Below are 13,276 nucleotides of genomic sequence, written 5' to 3'. Positions count from 1 at the left end.
AGGAAGGCGGCGGGCACAGCAGGTGGTTTACGGGAAGTGCTGCAGCCTTGGGGTGGGGACAGCGTGGCCAGACCCGCCGCCCCTATCTGCACACCCGGGCTCAAGCGCTGATGACGATGGGGGACGCGAGTGAATGGGGCCCCCGTGCACCCGCGCGCCTGCCCCACGCCATGGCCTGGGTTTCGGGAGCCTCGCTTTATTCTGCCTCGGGTCGGAGGTTGGGGGAGCAGGACCTCCAGTGCCCGCGCGGCCGGGGTAGAGGGTGGAGGAGCCGCTTAGATGTAGGAGTCATCGCCACCGGGCGCATCGTGGGGACCCCCACCCCTCCCCGCGCCCTCGCCCTCGTCGCCGCTGCCGGAGTCACTGGCGCCATCCACGTCCAGGGTGGGTGCGTTGAGAACGACCACGTCTGCCTCCGCCCCGATGTCCTCGCCAAACCAGACGGCCTTGTACCCGCCCTCCGGCCGCCGCTCCTTGGTCAGGATGGATCTCACCGCCGTGGGGCTTCCGCTGGCTCGGGCCGCTGCGGGGGACTCAGGGGCACCGCCTGGGGAGGCAGGGCCGGGGGGCGCAGGCTCTGCGGGCATCGGTGCCTCCGCGGGCTTGGGGTCGTGCATGGGGCTGGGAATGGGCGCCCAGTTGTCCTTGTGGTCAGGGAGGAACGTCTGGTTGTCAAAGCCTTCGGGCTCGGGCTCCTGCGGGCAGGAGTCAAGGCGTCAGCAGGGTCCTTGGGTCTCTGCAGCCTTGGCCTCTGCACACCCTCATTCCACGCTGGACACCCCTCCGCCTCCACATCTGCCCCTCTGCCCTCCCCTCTTCTGTCCCCCACTGCCTGCCTGGTCACCTGCCCTGCCCTCCACCCTGGGCCTCACCGGAGCTTTGCCAGAGCAGCACTTGAGCCGGGGACCATAGTGCTTGTGGACAAGGACGGCAAGGCCAAGGAGAGCCAGCAGCAGCAGTGCACCCAGCACCCCGCCCAGGGCCGCCATGTCCACCACCGAGAAGCGCCTGTCCTCCAAGGGGCCGCCACCTGGCATCACAGTGGAAAACGCCATCACCCCCGCACTGTTGAGTGCCCCAGGCATTCCCCATGCCAACCTGTGCCAGGCTTGGGACACCTGGGTTCCACTCAGGCCTGGGCTGTCTCCCAAATCTCAGGCTCTGCTGACCCTGGCTCGAGGGGCCTGTGTGTCCCACTGAGACCCTGGGGCCCCCCTGGGGAGGCCAAGCTGCTCACAGGAGCTCACAGGAGGTGCAGGGACTTGCAGGGTGAGCGGCAGCCGTGGGAATCGTGGGATTCGCTGGACACCACATCGACAGTTTACCTCACTGGGGGCCTTAGGCCTGTTTGTGTCTGTCAGTCCCAAACAGACCCCTCTTTGGGATTTCATGGTCAGGCCAGGTCAGCCTGGGGTGGACCCTTCCTACAGCGTTTCCCGTACCAGCCAGTGACCTGAGTCAGGGAGGGAAGGCAACAGAGTGGGTGCTACCTGAAGATGGGGTGCTCCTGCTGAGGGGCAGCGGCTGAGAGGTTCCTGGCTCTGGGGTCTGTGCTGTGCCCCCACCGGGAGTGGCTGGTTGCTGGGAGGTGCTGTTTTCTGCACCCGGGGGCCCCCCGGGTGTGGACGAGGTTGGTGGCCTCAGAGTTGTGCCAGAGGGTGGATGAGGGCCTGTGCCTCCCGCAGAGCTGGTCGTGGAGGTTCCCTGGGAGGGCGCAGAGGGTCTGGGGGCCTCGGAAGTGGTGCTGGTCCAGGGCCCGGTTGTTCCTCCAGCCTCTGGGGATGGGGGGACATCTGGGGGCCGGGAACAGTGCTTGGGCTTGCCTCTGCCCACCCCTTGCACACCTGCCTCGGGGAAGGAGCCACCGAAGGGGCTTATTTGGAGAACCCTGGGGGGCTCACCTGTGGAGGGGGGTTCACCTGTGGAGGGGGGCTCCTGTTCGGAAACTTGTATCTCAATGACTGTGGTTGCGGTGCCAGAGGTCACCGTGTTGTTGGCCTCAACCTGGGGCAGGAAGGGGCTTGTCCCTCCTGGGCACATCTTTAAGCCCCACACCCTTGGAGATGCCCGCCTGCCCTGCCCTTCACCTCTGCGTAGAAGGCTCCCGCCTGTGCCAGTGTGGTGGTGGTCAGCACAACCTCTCCCTCCATCCGGAAGTGTGAGTGGTTGGTAATTCGATACGTGATGGCCGAGTTGAGGTCCTGGACAGGGTCTCAGTGAGTCCCCGGCCAGGCTGCCTCCCGCAGACAGCCCTGACCCACCCACAGAGGGGAGGCCAGGTGGGCCCAGGGACCCTGGGCAACAGGAAGGCTGCCAGTGGGGGCGGCAGGCATCAGCCTTGGATGTGCTACCTACCGAGAACTCCAGGTCCTGAGCCTGGATCCTCAGAGGCTGAGAGGGGGCAGCTGCATCCTTGACCACAACGCCCGCTCCAGCGCCAAGCACCACGGTGCCACGGTACAGGCTCTGGGGGAAGCGGGGCGGGCTCCCGGCTGCAGCCACAGCCTCCACGGTGACCTGGGTCACTGAGTAGCGGGCAAGGTCAGCCTGTTGGCCCTGGAGGCGGGGGAGGCAGCAGTGACTAGTGGGGTTGAAGGTTGAGCTGGCGCCGAAGCCTGGGGCTCGGGAAGGGCAGGTGCAGACTTGGCGGGGGCCCTGCCCTGGCCCCCCAGCCCTGACCCCACACCCTACCTTCCACCCTGCCCCCTCTGCCATGCCCCCCATGCAGGTGCCCACCTCACCTTCACCAGCAGACGTAAGGTCATGGGGCTGGGGACACTCCTGGCCATGGTGAGGTTGCCCAAGTTTGGGTGGATGACGAAGGTACCATTCACGTTTCCTGGGAGGACGATGGAAGTGCTCAGCCCCGGCCCCCTGAGGCCCAGGGACCCAGCCAGCTCTGCCCAAGGTGGGGATGGAGACAGGGACAGAGGGGGTACGGGGCATTGTTGAGGGCTGGGCCCCACTCACCACTAAAGATGCTGTAGATGATGGGCTGGTTGATGCCGCGGTCTCCGTCCTCAGCGTAGATGGGTCCGGGACGCAGGACGAGGGGGGATGGCTTCAGGGATGGCGGAGGGGAGGGCACATCGTGGGGCTGGGGTGGATGGCCCCAGCCTGACCCCTCTGGCTCCCCATCAAGGGCAGGGTTGGCTGAGGAGGGGCCCAGTCCCGCTGGTGGCCGGGCGTCCCTGCCTGCCTAGGACAGTCCCTTGTCCCAGCATCACAATCAGTAACACCCCTGTGGGTCCCTTACTCATGAATGAGTCAAGTTGCCCAAAGATATTGAGTCCCGTTTGCACAAGGCTTGTCTTGACGGGTAAGCAAACATTTAGGAAGTGGGGGCTCCCAGGGCCTGCATTTCTGCCTCTCATGTGCTGTTTGGTGGCCCCGGGTGCCTTGGTGCCGTGAAGGTTTGCAGACAGCCTGTGTGGGCTCAGTGGTGACCGTGAGCAGGGCAGAGATGTCACCATCCCTTAAGAGCTCCAGGGCCCCAGCCCACCTCCCCAGGCCCCTGAGACCGCCTGGCTCTGGGGCCCACGCTCCTCTCTGTGTGTTCAGGGTTTGCTCCCTCACCCCCTCAAGATGGGAAGGATTGGTTTACAAGGAGAGTCTGTATTTGTTTCAAAATCACAACCAAAATTGGCCCCACCCCCTGACCCCCACCCTGCCTTTCTTCTCCTGATCCTGGCCGTCCCTGTGTCCAGCCCGCCTAGAAGCCTCCACCCGGTGCACTGCCCCTCCCTCCCCATTACCAGTGTGTGCCCCGTGGGGACAGCCCCGTGGTACTGAGCTTGGATGCAGACGTAGCCGTCGGAGAAGGCGCAGGGCAGGAACCAGGGGGGCCGCAGGTCGGCAGGCACCACGCTCAGCACCAGCGTGGCGGTGGCAGTGTGGCTGGGCTCCACATTCTCCTCCAGAGTGTCCTGCAACAGCCGGCTGTGCTGGATCAGGCCTGGGAGCAGCTGGGGCCAGGGGGGCCTCAAGCGTGTGGGACTCGGGGCTGGGGTGACCTGCTCACCCTCGCCAGCAGCCGGAAGGCCATGTTCGGCCGCTCGTAGAAGTCCAGGCACTGGTCCAGCCTCAGGGCGGGACGGTTTACACTCACCAGGGAGAAGTAGTCACTGGCACCCTGGGAGGGTCGGGGGGGACAGAGCCTAAGAGCCTGGGAGGCGAGGGCGGCTGTGGGTGTCAGAGGTGAGGGGCTTGCGTGGGGCGGGGTGGGCGGCACTGACCGCTGTCACTTCCTGGAGGGTGTAGAACAGAGTGTCGCCCTTGTCTAGGTCCTCGGCCTGCAGCTGCGTCTCAGGGATGACGGTGGAGTTCACTTTAGTGTCCTGGGGAGGGAGAGGGGCTTGGTCCGGCCACACTCTTGGCCCCTGTGGACGCCCGCTGTGGTTGAGCCCCCGGCCACCACTCGCCCCCTGCCCTCACCCTGGGCTCCCACACCCCCGTGCCCAGTCCCGGCGGCTCCGCTGGCCTCACCTCCTCCACCCTTATCTCCTTGGTCGTAAAGGGGAATATGGGGGCGTTGTCATTGACGTCCAGCACTGACACGAACACTCTCAGCTGGGTCACCTGCAGGGTGTGGCCGTCAGCCTCTCCCACAGGCTCTCCCCGCCGTGAGGTACATCCCTCAATGGCCATCCTTCCCCGCCGTGAGGTGCGCCCCTCGACGGCCACCCGTCCCCAACGTGAGTGAGGTACACCCCTCGACGGCCACCCGTCCCCAACGTGAGTGAGGTGCACCCCTCGATGGCCACCCGTCCCCAACGTGAGTGAGGTGCACCCCTCGACGGCCACCCGTCCCCAACATGAGTGAGGTGCACCCCTCGATGGCCACCCGTCCCCGCGTGAGGTGCACCCCTCGACGGCCATCTGTCCCCGCCGTGAGTGAGGTGCACCCCTCGACGGCCCCCCCCCCTGGTCCCCCCCCCCCCCCCTGAGGTGCACCCCTCGACGCCCCCATCCCGCCTGAGTGAGGTGCACCCCTCGACGGCCACCCGTCCCCAACATGAGTGAGGTGCACCCCTCGATGGCCACCCGTCCCCGCCGTGAGGTGCACCCCTCGACGGCCATCTGTCCCCGCCGTGAGTGAGGTGCACCCCTCGACGGCCACCCGTCCCCGCCGTGAGGTGCACCCCTTGACGGCCATCTGTCTCCGCCGTGAGTGAAGTGCACCCCTCGACGGCCACCCATCCCCGCCATGAGTGAGGTGCACCACTTGACGGCCACCCGTCCCCGCCATGAGGTGCACCCCTCGACGGCCACCCATCCCCACCGTGAGGCCCACCCCTCGACGGCCACCCATCCCCGCCGTGAGTGAGGTGCACCACTCGACGGCCACCCGTCCCTGCCGTGAGGTGCACCCCTCGACGGCCATCCATCCCCACCGTGAGGCCCACCCCTCGACGGCCACCCGTCCCCGCCGTGAGTGAGGTGCACCCCTCGATGGCCATCTGTCCCCGCCGTGAGTGAGATGCACCCCTCGATGGTACCCGTCCACTCACTCGCTGAGTTTTTGGGGGGCCGCAGGGGGGCTGCACAGCTCTAAGCGTTGGGATGCAGAGATCACAAGAGACAAATCTCTGCCCGGTGGTGCCTGTCCTGGCAGGACTTATAACAACAGACAAAAAGGACTTTATAAAGCCAGGAGGTGGCAGGTGCTCCACAGAAAAATAATGCAGGTACTTGGGGATGCAGCCAGCAGAATCTCAGGTGAGGAAAGACAATCCATTTTCTTTTCTTTGTTTTTTTTTTTGGTTTTTGGTTTTGGTTTTTGCTTTTTTTTTGGATACAGAGTCTCACTCTGTCGCCCAGGCTGGAGTGCAGTGGTGCAATCTTGGCTCACTGCAACCTCTGCCTCCCGGGTTCAAGCGATTCTCCTGCCTCGGCCTCCACCCCCCTCGGCCTCCCAAAGTGCTGGGATCACAGGTGCCCGCCACCACGCCCAGCTAATTTTTGTATTTTTAGTAGAGACGGGGTTTCACCCTGTTGGCCACATTGGTCTCGAACTCTTGACCTCAGGTGATCTACCTGCCTAGGCCTCCCAAAGTGCTGAGATTCCAGGCGTGAGCCACGGCACCCGGCCAGGACTCTTCTTTTTAGAACATAACCACAATGTCGTCACACCTGGGAAAAGTGGTCACTTTCTACCTCGAATGTCCAGGATGCCACATTCCCTGTGGTCTCTGAAGGGTTTTTTAACCATTGTTTGTTTGAATCAGGGCCCACATTATGCACCTGGTTGGTAATTCTCCTGAGTTTCTGTTCATCTCTACATTTCCCTTTCTCCCATCTTTTTTCCTGGAGATTGATTTGTGAAGAAACTGGATTGTCAGCCGGGTGTGGTGGCTCACACCTGTAATCCCAGCACTTTGGGAGGCTGAGGCAGGCAGATCACCTGAGGTCAGGAGTTTGAGACCAGCCAGGCCAACATGGAGAAACCCCGTCTCTACTAAAAATACAAAAATTAGCCGGCCGTGATGGTGCACACCTGTAATCCCAGCTACTTGGGAGGCTGAGGCAGGAGAATCACTTGAACCTGGGAGGCGGAGGTTGCAGTGAGCCGAGATCTCGCCATTGCACTCCAGCCTGGGTAACAGAGCGAGACTCTGTCTCAAAAAAAAAAGAAAGGTCCCGCTCTTTCAGAGACACATCCCAAGATATGTGCAGGTGACGTGCTGTGGTGCGTGGAGGGCACAGAGCCTGCTGTATGCTGGTGGGTGAGGGGGCCTGTGCTGGCCTCAGGATTCTGCAATTTTCCTTAATAAAGCCAAAAAACATGCAGCTGGTCAAGAAGCAGGATGTTGGGGGAGCGAGGCTGGGATGCAACAGGGAATAGGACGGTTGGGATTTCTCTGGAGACTGCAGTCCTGAGCCGGTGAGGGAGGAACGTGCCTGGTGGGAGCCCTGAGGCTGCAGCGGAGCCTCCGCACGGTACATCTGGGTTTGACTCTCATGAGAAAGGAGCCGTGGAGGGCTGGGGTGGGCTTGGCAGCCTTGGTTTACCACATCCACAGGGGCTGTTCTGCCCCGTGGAGTGGACTGGGGCCAGCAAAGGGCAACAGGGAAGCCAGCTGAAAGTTTCCCAAAATGAGTGCTGGTGTCCCGGCCCTGGTGGGACTGGAGGTGGGCAGATGGTGGATTTCTGGGTCGAGCTGGGGCCGAGCCAACAGATTTACCAATGGGGGGCTGTGGGGGGCACGTGGGGAGGGAGGGCGAGTGGGAACCAAGGTGGTCCCCGTGACTGGCAGGATAAAGGTGCCTCCCTTGTGGGTGGTTGAGGGAGTGGGAGGAGTCTTGGGCACACTCGGTGGGTGTCTGCTGGACAAGGGGTCAGTGACGGGGACTCCACAGCTCAGGGCAGAGTCTGGACTGGAGGAAATGTGGGCATCACTCTCGGAGGGGTGGCATTGAAACCACACCCTAGCTGAGGTCATCAAAGACTGGTCCTGGACGGGCAGGGCAGAGCCCAGCAGAGGTGGCCGGGCGGGGCGGGGACTCACCAGTGTGCCTCCGCTCTGACACAGCAGCTGAGCCTCAAGCAGTGAGTTCTCCTGTGGATGTAGACAGGTCTGCAGTCACCGTCCTGCCCCACAGGTGGGAAGACTGAGGCCAAGGGGGCAGGCTGAGGGTGTGGGCCCAGGCAACTTCATCCCGAAATGGCCCAGCTTTCTAGGGCAGGCACCACCAAGCATGGGTGTTAGTGGATGCCCGCGGGCATAGAACTCCTAGGCCCCCGAGGGAGATGTGGCCTGAGGATCTGGGCACCCTTCTCCCGGGACCCCCACATCCCGCCCACCTGCCGCCCACACCTCGTAATCAGGAGTCACGTTGAGAAACAGCTGGTGTCCCTGGATCCGAAATGCGAAGGGGGTGGACAAGGGTCCGAGGGTCACCTCCTGGCCCTCCGGGACGTGGATGTCCACCAGTGGCTTGGTGACATTCGTGTTCTCCTCTACTTCAAAGATGGTCTTGCTCACAGAGCAGTCTGTAAGGTTGCAGAGGAGGGATCAGTGCCTCCCAGCCCCTGGCTCCCCGCCGCCCATGCCCCCACCTACCCCTGCCCGCACGTACACTGGGCCTGGGCCATGGTCCCCGGGGGTCGGCCGAGCAGCCCGGTGAGCAGCAGGGGAGGCCACAGCAGGGCCCAAGACCCCATCTTGGCGGCTGTCACCTGGCGGGAGGGTCCAAGCAGGTCTGGCGTCCAGGACTGGCGCAGTTCCTACCTCAGCGACCTTCGCCCCAGCCAGACGCCGCCCACTTTATGATCCTTTACAACCGGCCTCTGCCAAGGGGGCTCCCGCTGGCCGGCTGGTCCAGCCCACTGCCAGAAGGAGGGGCGGTCATTTGGCTCAAGTTGGACTGAGTGCAGGGGTCAGCCAGGGGGCTCAGGCCACAGGCACCGAGGCACAGGGCAGAAAGGACTGGAGAGCGGCTCATGGGTGCCACGGGGGCAGGGGCAGGGCTAGGGTGTGGGAGAGAAGCTGGGGGCTGGGGGTAGGGGCTCGGCCCTTGGTGTTGGGGTGTCTGGAACCTGCCTCCCTAGCCCAGGCTGCCGTGGCTTGGCTCCTTCCCTAAGATCTCCCTCAGGCAAAGTTCCTAAGGCCACCCGTTGAGGCTCAGAACCCGGGTGTTCCCCAGGGAGCACCTCCCTCCCTGCCTGACAGCAGGTTCTGAAGGAAAAGGCTCTTACTGTGCCCTGGGGACGCCCCTGTCTGCCCCAGAGACAAGTCGGCTTCTCAGGGTGGGGCTGGACAGGGCCTTAGTGACTGAGGCTAAGGCAGGGCTGGAAGGGGCAGCTGGGAGCTCCTGGGGGGCCCTGGTGCCCGACAGAGGGGGTGAGGTGAGACTCGACACTCGCCCTGCTCTTTTCATTGGCCCCCCACAAGCCCCCAGCTCTAGGGAGAGGCCACTGGGTGGGGTCGGGGTGAGGAAGGGGCTGTCGTGAGGGGCAGGTGGAGTTCTTCCCTCCAGGCCTGTGCGCTGAAGCTTCTGGCCTCAGTGTCCCAACCCTGCACCATACCCTCATGGTCGCCTTCAAGCCCTGCACGCTCCGGGCTCCACAGGCTCTGAGGGGTCAAGCCACTGGTCTGAGGCCACCCAAGGCAGAGGGTCCGGAGTCCTCACGCCAGAGTGGACTCCTGGCACCCCAGGTGACACCTCCACCCTCCCCTCTTCCTGCCCGCCTGAGGCCCCCTGACCCCTTCACACCCTCCCCACTACCCCTTCCAGAAACACTGACCACATGGGTCCCCGGGGCAGGAGCTGAGAGGGTGTCCGGGCTTCCCCAAGCCCCAGAGTGTTTCCTAATGGATGACAAGGGGTGGGGCGGGGCCCTGCGGTGCTTAGTCGATGTACAGGAGGTGGCCCTGATGCCAGAGATAAGGATGAGGGGCCGGCTGTGCCCGCAGGTGTAAAGGGCAGCTGGGTGTGGTCAGTCCCTGCTGGGTGGATGGGCCTCCTTCCGTCCCTCAGCCCCGCTACACAGGGGCTGCCTCGATTACACCAAGTGGACACAGACAGCTCCCAGCGTCTGGGTCTGATTCCTCCTTTATTGGTGCCAAGTACCACCCCTCCCCCTCTCCCCCAGCCCGCCCCCCACCCCAAATGCCGCTGCGCTCCTCAGCCGGGCAGGTGGTGAGGGGGTTCCTTCCTCATCTGGGCCGCAAGGTTCCTTCTGCAGCAGTGCCGGCTGGTTCTGAAACCATAACCCCAGGCCTGGGCCCAGGGGGCAGCCAGGGAGACCAGGCCCGGTCCAGGGGCATCCTGCAAAGACAGCACGTGAGGGGCTGAGCGCTGGGGCTGGAGACCCCGGCCCCGCTGCTGGAATTGGGCCTCCAGTGGCCACCAGCGCTGACCCAGGGAGGCCACGGACAGAAGGAAGGGTCTGGAGTGGGGTCTGCGGTGGGGTCTGCAGTGGGGCGGGTGCTCACCAGGCCTGCAGGGTGGGCATGTTGGACCCTGACGGGCAGAGCAGACCCGCGCCGAGCCTGGACCAGGCCGTGCTGTTCTCTGCGTCCTGCTCGCTGCCCCCCGCCCCAAAACAGAGTTAGTCCTGGAGTTGGGGGGTCGCGCGTTGCTGCTGGGGCACCACGCCAGGACCCCCCACCCCACCCGGCCTCACCTGCGCTTCCCCACCAGGCCCTGCAGCAGCCGCTGGAGCCGCGCGCCCTCCCGCAGGCGGCTGAGCTCGCTGGTGAACGTCCCGTCCGAGTGTCGCCGGGCCCTGGGGGCGGTCGGGGGTCGGGATCAGGGCCGCACTGGGCGCGGGTGGGGCCGGGGGGCGGGTGGGCCTGGCGGGCGGCTCACCTGGGGGGCGCGGGGCGCGCGGCGGAGCCCCCGAGGAGCAGCAGCAGCAACAGCAGGACGGGCCGGGGGGCCATGGCGGGGTCGGGGCGCGGGAGCTGAGCGCTGCGGCCACGGCCCAGGCCCCGCGAGGCCCCTTTATGGCGGCGCCCGGAAAGGGGACGGCCCGGCCGCACCCAGCGATCCCGGGAAGGTCAGGGCCGCCCCCCCAGCTGTCGCCCCGGCCCGGCCTCCCGCCCCCTCCGCCGCGCTGGCGCCCCTCGGCCGGCTGGAGGAGGGGGACGTCCCGGCCTGGGGGGCGAAGGGAGCGCGGGCCCGGGACCCGTAGAGGGAACCGCACCGCGAAGCCTCGGAGCCTGCGGGGACGCGGGGGCGGAGGGGCCGGGGGGCTTGGGGGAGGGTTTGGGGGGGACTGGGGGTCCCCGGGGAAGGGGCTGCGGCCAGAGTTCCGGAGGCCCCTGGAGCACCCTGCTGGGGCGAGTTCCTCTCCAGCTTCAGCGTGGGGACAGCGCCTCTGGTCCCCGGAAGGCATGAGCGGCGTGACTCTGTTGGGGCCGGTGTTGCCATTTTATCTGCTTTGAAGTGCGCGGTTCAGGATCATTCCGTGCATCCATCCCCAGAATCCGTCCTCAGACTCTCCCGTCCCCCCAGAATCCGTCCTCAGACTCTCCCGTCCCCCCAGAATCCGTCCTCAGACTCTCCCGTCCCCCCAGAATCCGTCCTCAGACTCTCCCGTCCCCCCAGAATCCGTCCTCAGACTCTCCCGTCCCCCCAGAATCCGTCCTCAGACTCTCCCGTCCCCCCAGAATCCGTCCTCAGACTCTCCCGTCCCCCAGAATCCGTCCTCAGACTCTCCCGTCCCCCAGAATCCGTCCTCAGACTCTCCCGTCCCCCCAGAATCCGTCCTCAGACTCTCCCGTTCCCCCAGAATCCGTCCTCAGACTCTCCCGTTCCCCCAGAATCCGTTCTCAGACTCTCCCGTCCCCCCAGAATCCGTTCTCAGACTCTCCCGTTCCCCCAGAATCCGTTCTCAGACTCTCCCGTCCCCCCAGAATCCGTTCTCAGACTCTCCCGTCCCCCCAGAATCCATTCTCAGACTCTCCCGTCCCCCCAGAATCCGTTCTCAGACTCTCCTGTTCCCCCAAAATGAAGCTCTGTCCCCATCAAACGCCCCCCTCCTCCTCAGCCCTGGCGCCCCCTCCACTTTCTGTCTGTGGATTCAGTGCCTCCTGGGACTGCGCGCTGGGGGAGCCTCACGGGATTTGTCCTTTGGAGACCGGCTGGATTCTCAGCGCAGCATCCTCCGCCTTCGCCGCCGCGGCCTGGCAGGCCTGGCATGTGTGGGAATCTCCTTCCCTTTTGTGGGGAACTGTGTCCCGCTGTGTGCAGGGACCGCATCGACCGCGTCCGCTCATCTGTGGGGCCTCTTCATGGACACTTGGGCCGCCTCCCCTTTGGGGCGAAGGCGAATAACGCTGCTGTGAACGTGGGTGTGCAAACGGCCCTTCCTGATCCTGTTTTCAAGCATTCTGGGTGTATAGTTAGGAGGGAATTGCTGGGTGACGGAGTAATTATGTGTTAAATATTCTGAGGAAACGCCAAACTGTCTTCCCAGCAGCGCAGCAGGGACACGGTTCTTGTCCTCAGCAACACTTGCTACTTTGTGGCTTTTTGTTTCTTGTGTACTAACGATGCCGGTGGGTGCGATGTGGTGTCTCGCTGCGGTTTTGATTTGCATCTCCCTAATGACCAGCAATGTGGAGCATCTTCTCAAGTGTCTGTGAGCCATTTATACATCATGGAGTGGATGGAGAAATGGCTGTCAAGCCCTTTGATGTTCTGCTGTGGTTGTGAGCCATGCACTGTATCCATCTGTTAAATCGGCCACAATATTTACTCCAGCGTTTGCATCATTTCACAGCCCCGCCAGCAATGTGGGACTGACTTTCTTTCTTTTCCTTTCTTTCTCTTTCTTTCTTTTCCTCTCTTTTTCTTTCTCTTTTTCTTTCTTTCTCTTTCTTTCCTTTCTTTCTTTCTCTCTCTTTTTCTTTCTTTCTCTCTTTTCTTTTCTTTCTTTTTTTTTCTTCTTGAGATGGAGTCTCGTTCTGTCACCCAGGCTGGAGTGCCGTGGGGCCATCTTGGCTCACTGCAACCTCCACCTCCCGGTTTCAAGCAATTCTTGTGCCTCGGCCCTCCAAGTAGCTGGGATTACAGGTGCCTGCCACTATGACTGGCTAATTTTTATATTTTTAGTAGAGACAGGGTTTCACCATGTTTCCCAGGCTGGTCTCAAACTCCTGACCTCAAGTGATCCACCTGCCTCGGCCTTCCAAAGCACTGGGATTACAGGCGTGAGCCACAGCGCCTGGCCTCACTTTCTCTGCACACTGTCAACATCCCTGCAGTTGCTATTTTTAACCTTCAGCCATTCTGTCTGCGGCAACACCTTGTGGTCTTAGTTGCATTTCCCCAGTGGCGGGTGATTCTGAACCTCTTTCCAGGTGCTTGTTTCCATTTGCATGTTGTCGTGGGTTAAATGTATCGTCACATCTCTTGCCCGTTTTTAAATTGTTCTCTACTGCTGAGTTTTTTTTTTATTGTGGGAAAATATGCATAACATGAAACTTACCATTTTAGCCATTTTAAAGTGATACTTAGTACAGTCACGGAATTATACAACCAGCACTGCTGTTTAGTTCCAGAACTTTTTACTCCCCAGATGGAAAACCTCAAATCCATAAAGCATTAACCTCCCCTTCCCCCATCCCTTCAGCTCCTGAGTAACAATTAATTTACTTTCTGTCTCTGTGGATCTGCCTGTTCTGGGTATTTCATACCAATAAAATCCTAAAAGCTGGGCATGGTGGTGTATGCCTGTGGTCTCGGCTACTTGAGACAGTGAGGCAGGAGGATGGTTTGAGGCCAGGAGTTCGAGACCAGCTTGGGAAACATAGCAAGAGCCCCG

The 13,276-nt window shown here is 62.7% G+C and overlaps 2 protein-coding genes across 2 annotated transcripts; both read right to left on the bottom strand.

Annotated features, from left to right (window-relative positions):
- Nucleotides 1–180: 180 nt before the first annotated feature.
- CDHR5 (cadherin related family member 5) lies at nt 181–8,431 on the bottom strand. Its single transcript, XM_030801660.1, has 14 exons — nt 8,080–8,431; nt 7,818–7,993; nt 7,509–7,559; nt 4,486–4,578; nt 4,236–4,337; nt 4,022–4,132; nt 3,756–3,926; nt 2,971–3,061; nt 2,742–2,839; nt 2,356–2,556; nt 2,088–2,201; nt 1,920–2,004; nt 873–1,030; nt 181–695 (listed from the first exon to the last, which is right to left on the bottom strand). The coding sequence occupies exons 1-14, from the start codon at nt 8,162–8,164 to the stop codon at nt 276–278; spliced, it is 1,956 nt and encodes a 651-aa protein (XP_030657520.1). The 5' UTR covers nt 8,165–8,431; the 3' UTR covers nt 181–275.
- A 1,106-nt stretch (nt 8,432–9,537) lies between these two features.
- On the bottom strand, nt 9,538–10,946 carry SCT (secretin). The gene is made up of 4 exons (XM_030801659.1): nt 10,315–10,946; nt 10,130–10,231; nt 9,939–10,031; nt 9,538–9,771 (listed from the first exon to the last, which is right to left on the bottom strand). Exons 1-4 carry the CDS (start codon nt 10,386–10,388, stop codon nt 9,660–9,662), a joined length of 381 nt encoding a protein of 126 aa, XP_030657519.1. The 5' UTR covers nt 10,389–10,946; the 3' UTR covers nt 9,538–9,659.
- Nucleotides 10,947–13,276: the final 2,330 nt, after the last annotated feature.

Source organism: Nomascus leucogenys, chromosome 21, assembly GCF_006542625.1.
Source record: "Nomascus leucogenys isolate Asia chromosome 21, Asia_NLE_v1, whole genome shotgun sequence".
Taxonomy (NCBI): domain Eukaryota; kingdom Metazoa; phylum Chordata; class Mammalia; order Primates; family Hylobatidae; genus Nomascus; species Nomascus leucogenys.
Note: the sequence above shows the minus strand (reverse complement) of the source record. Positions and strands in the feature narration are given on the sequence as shown.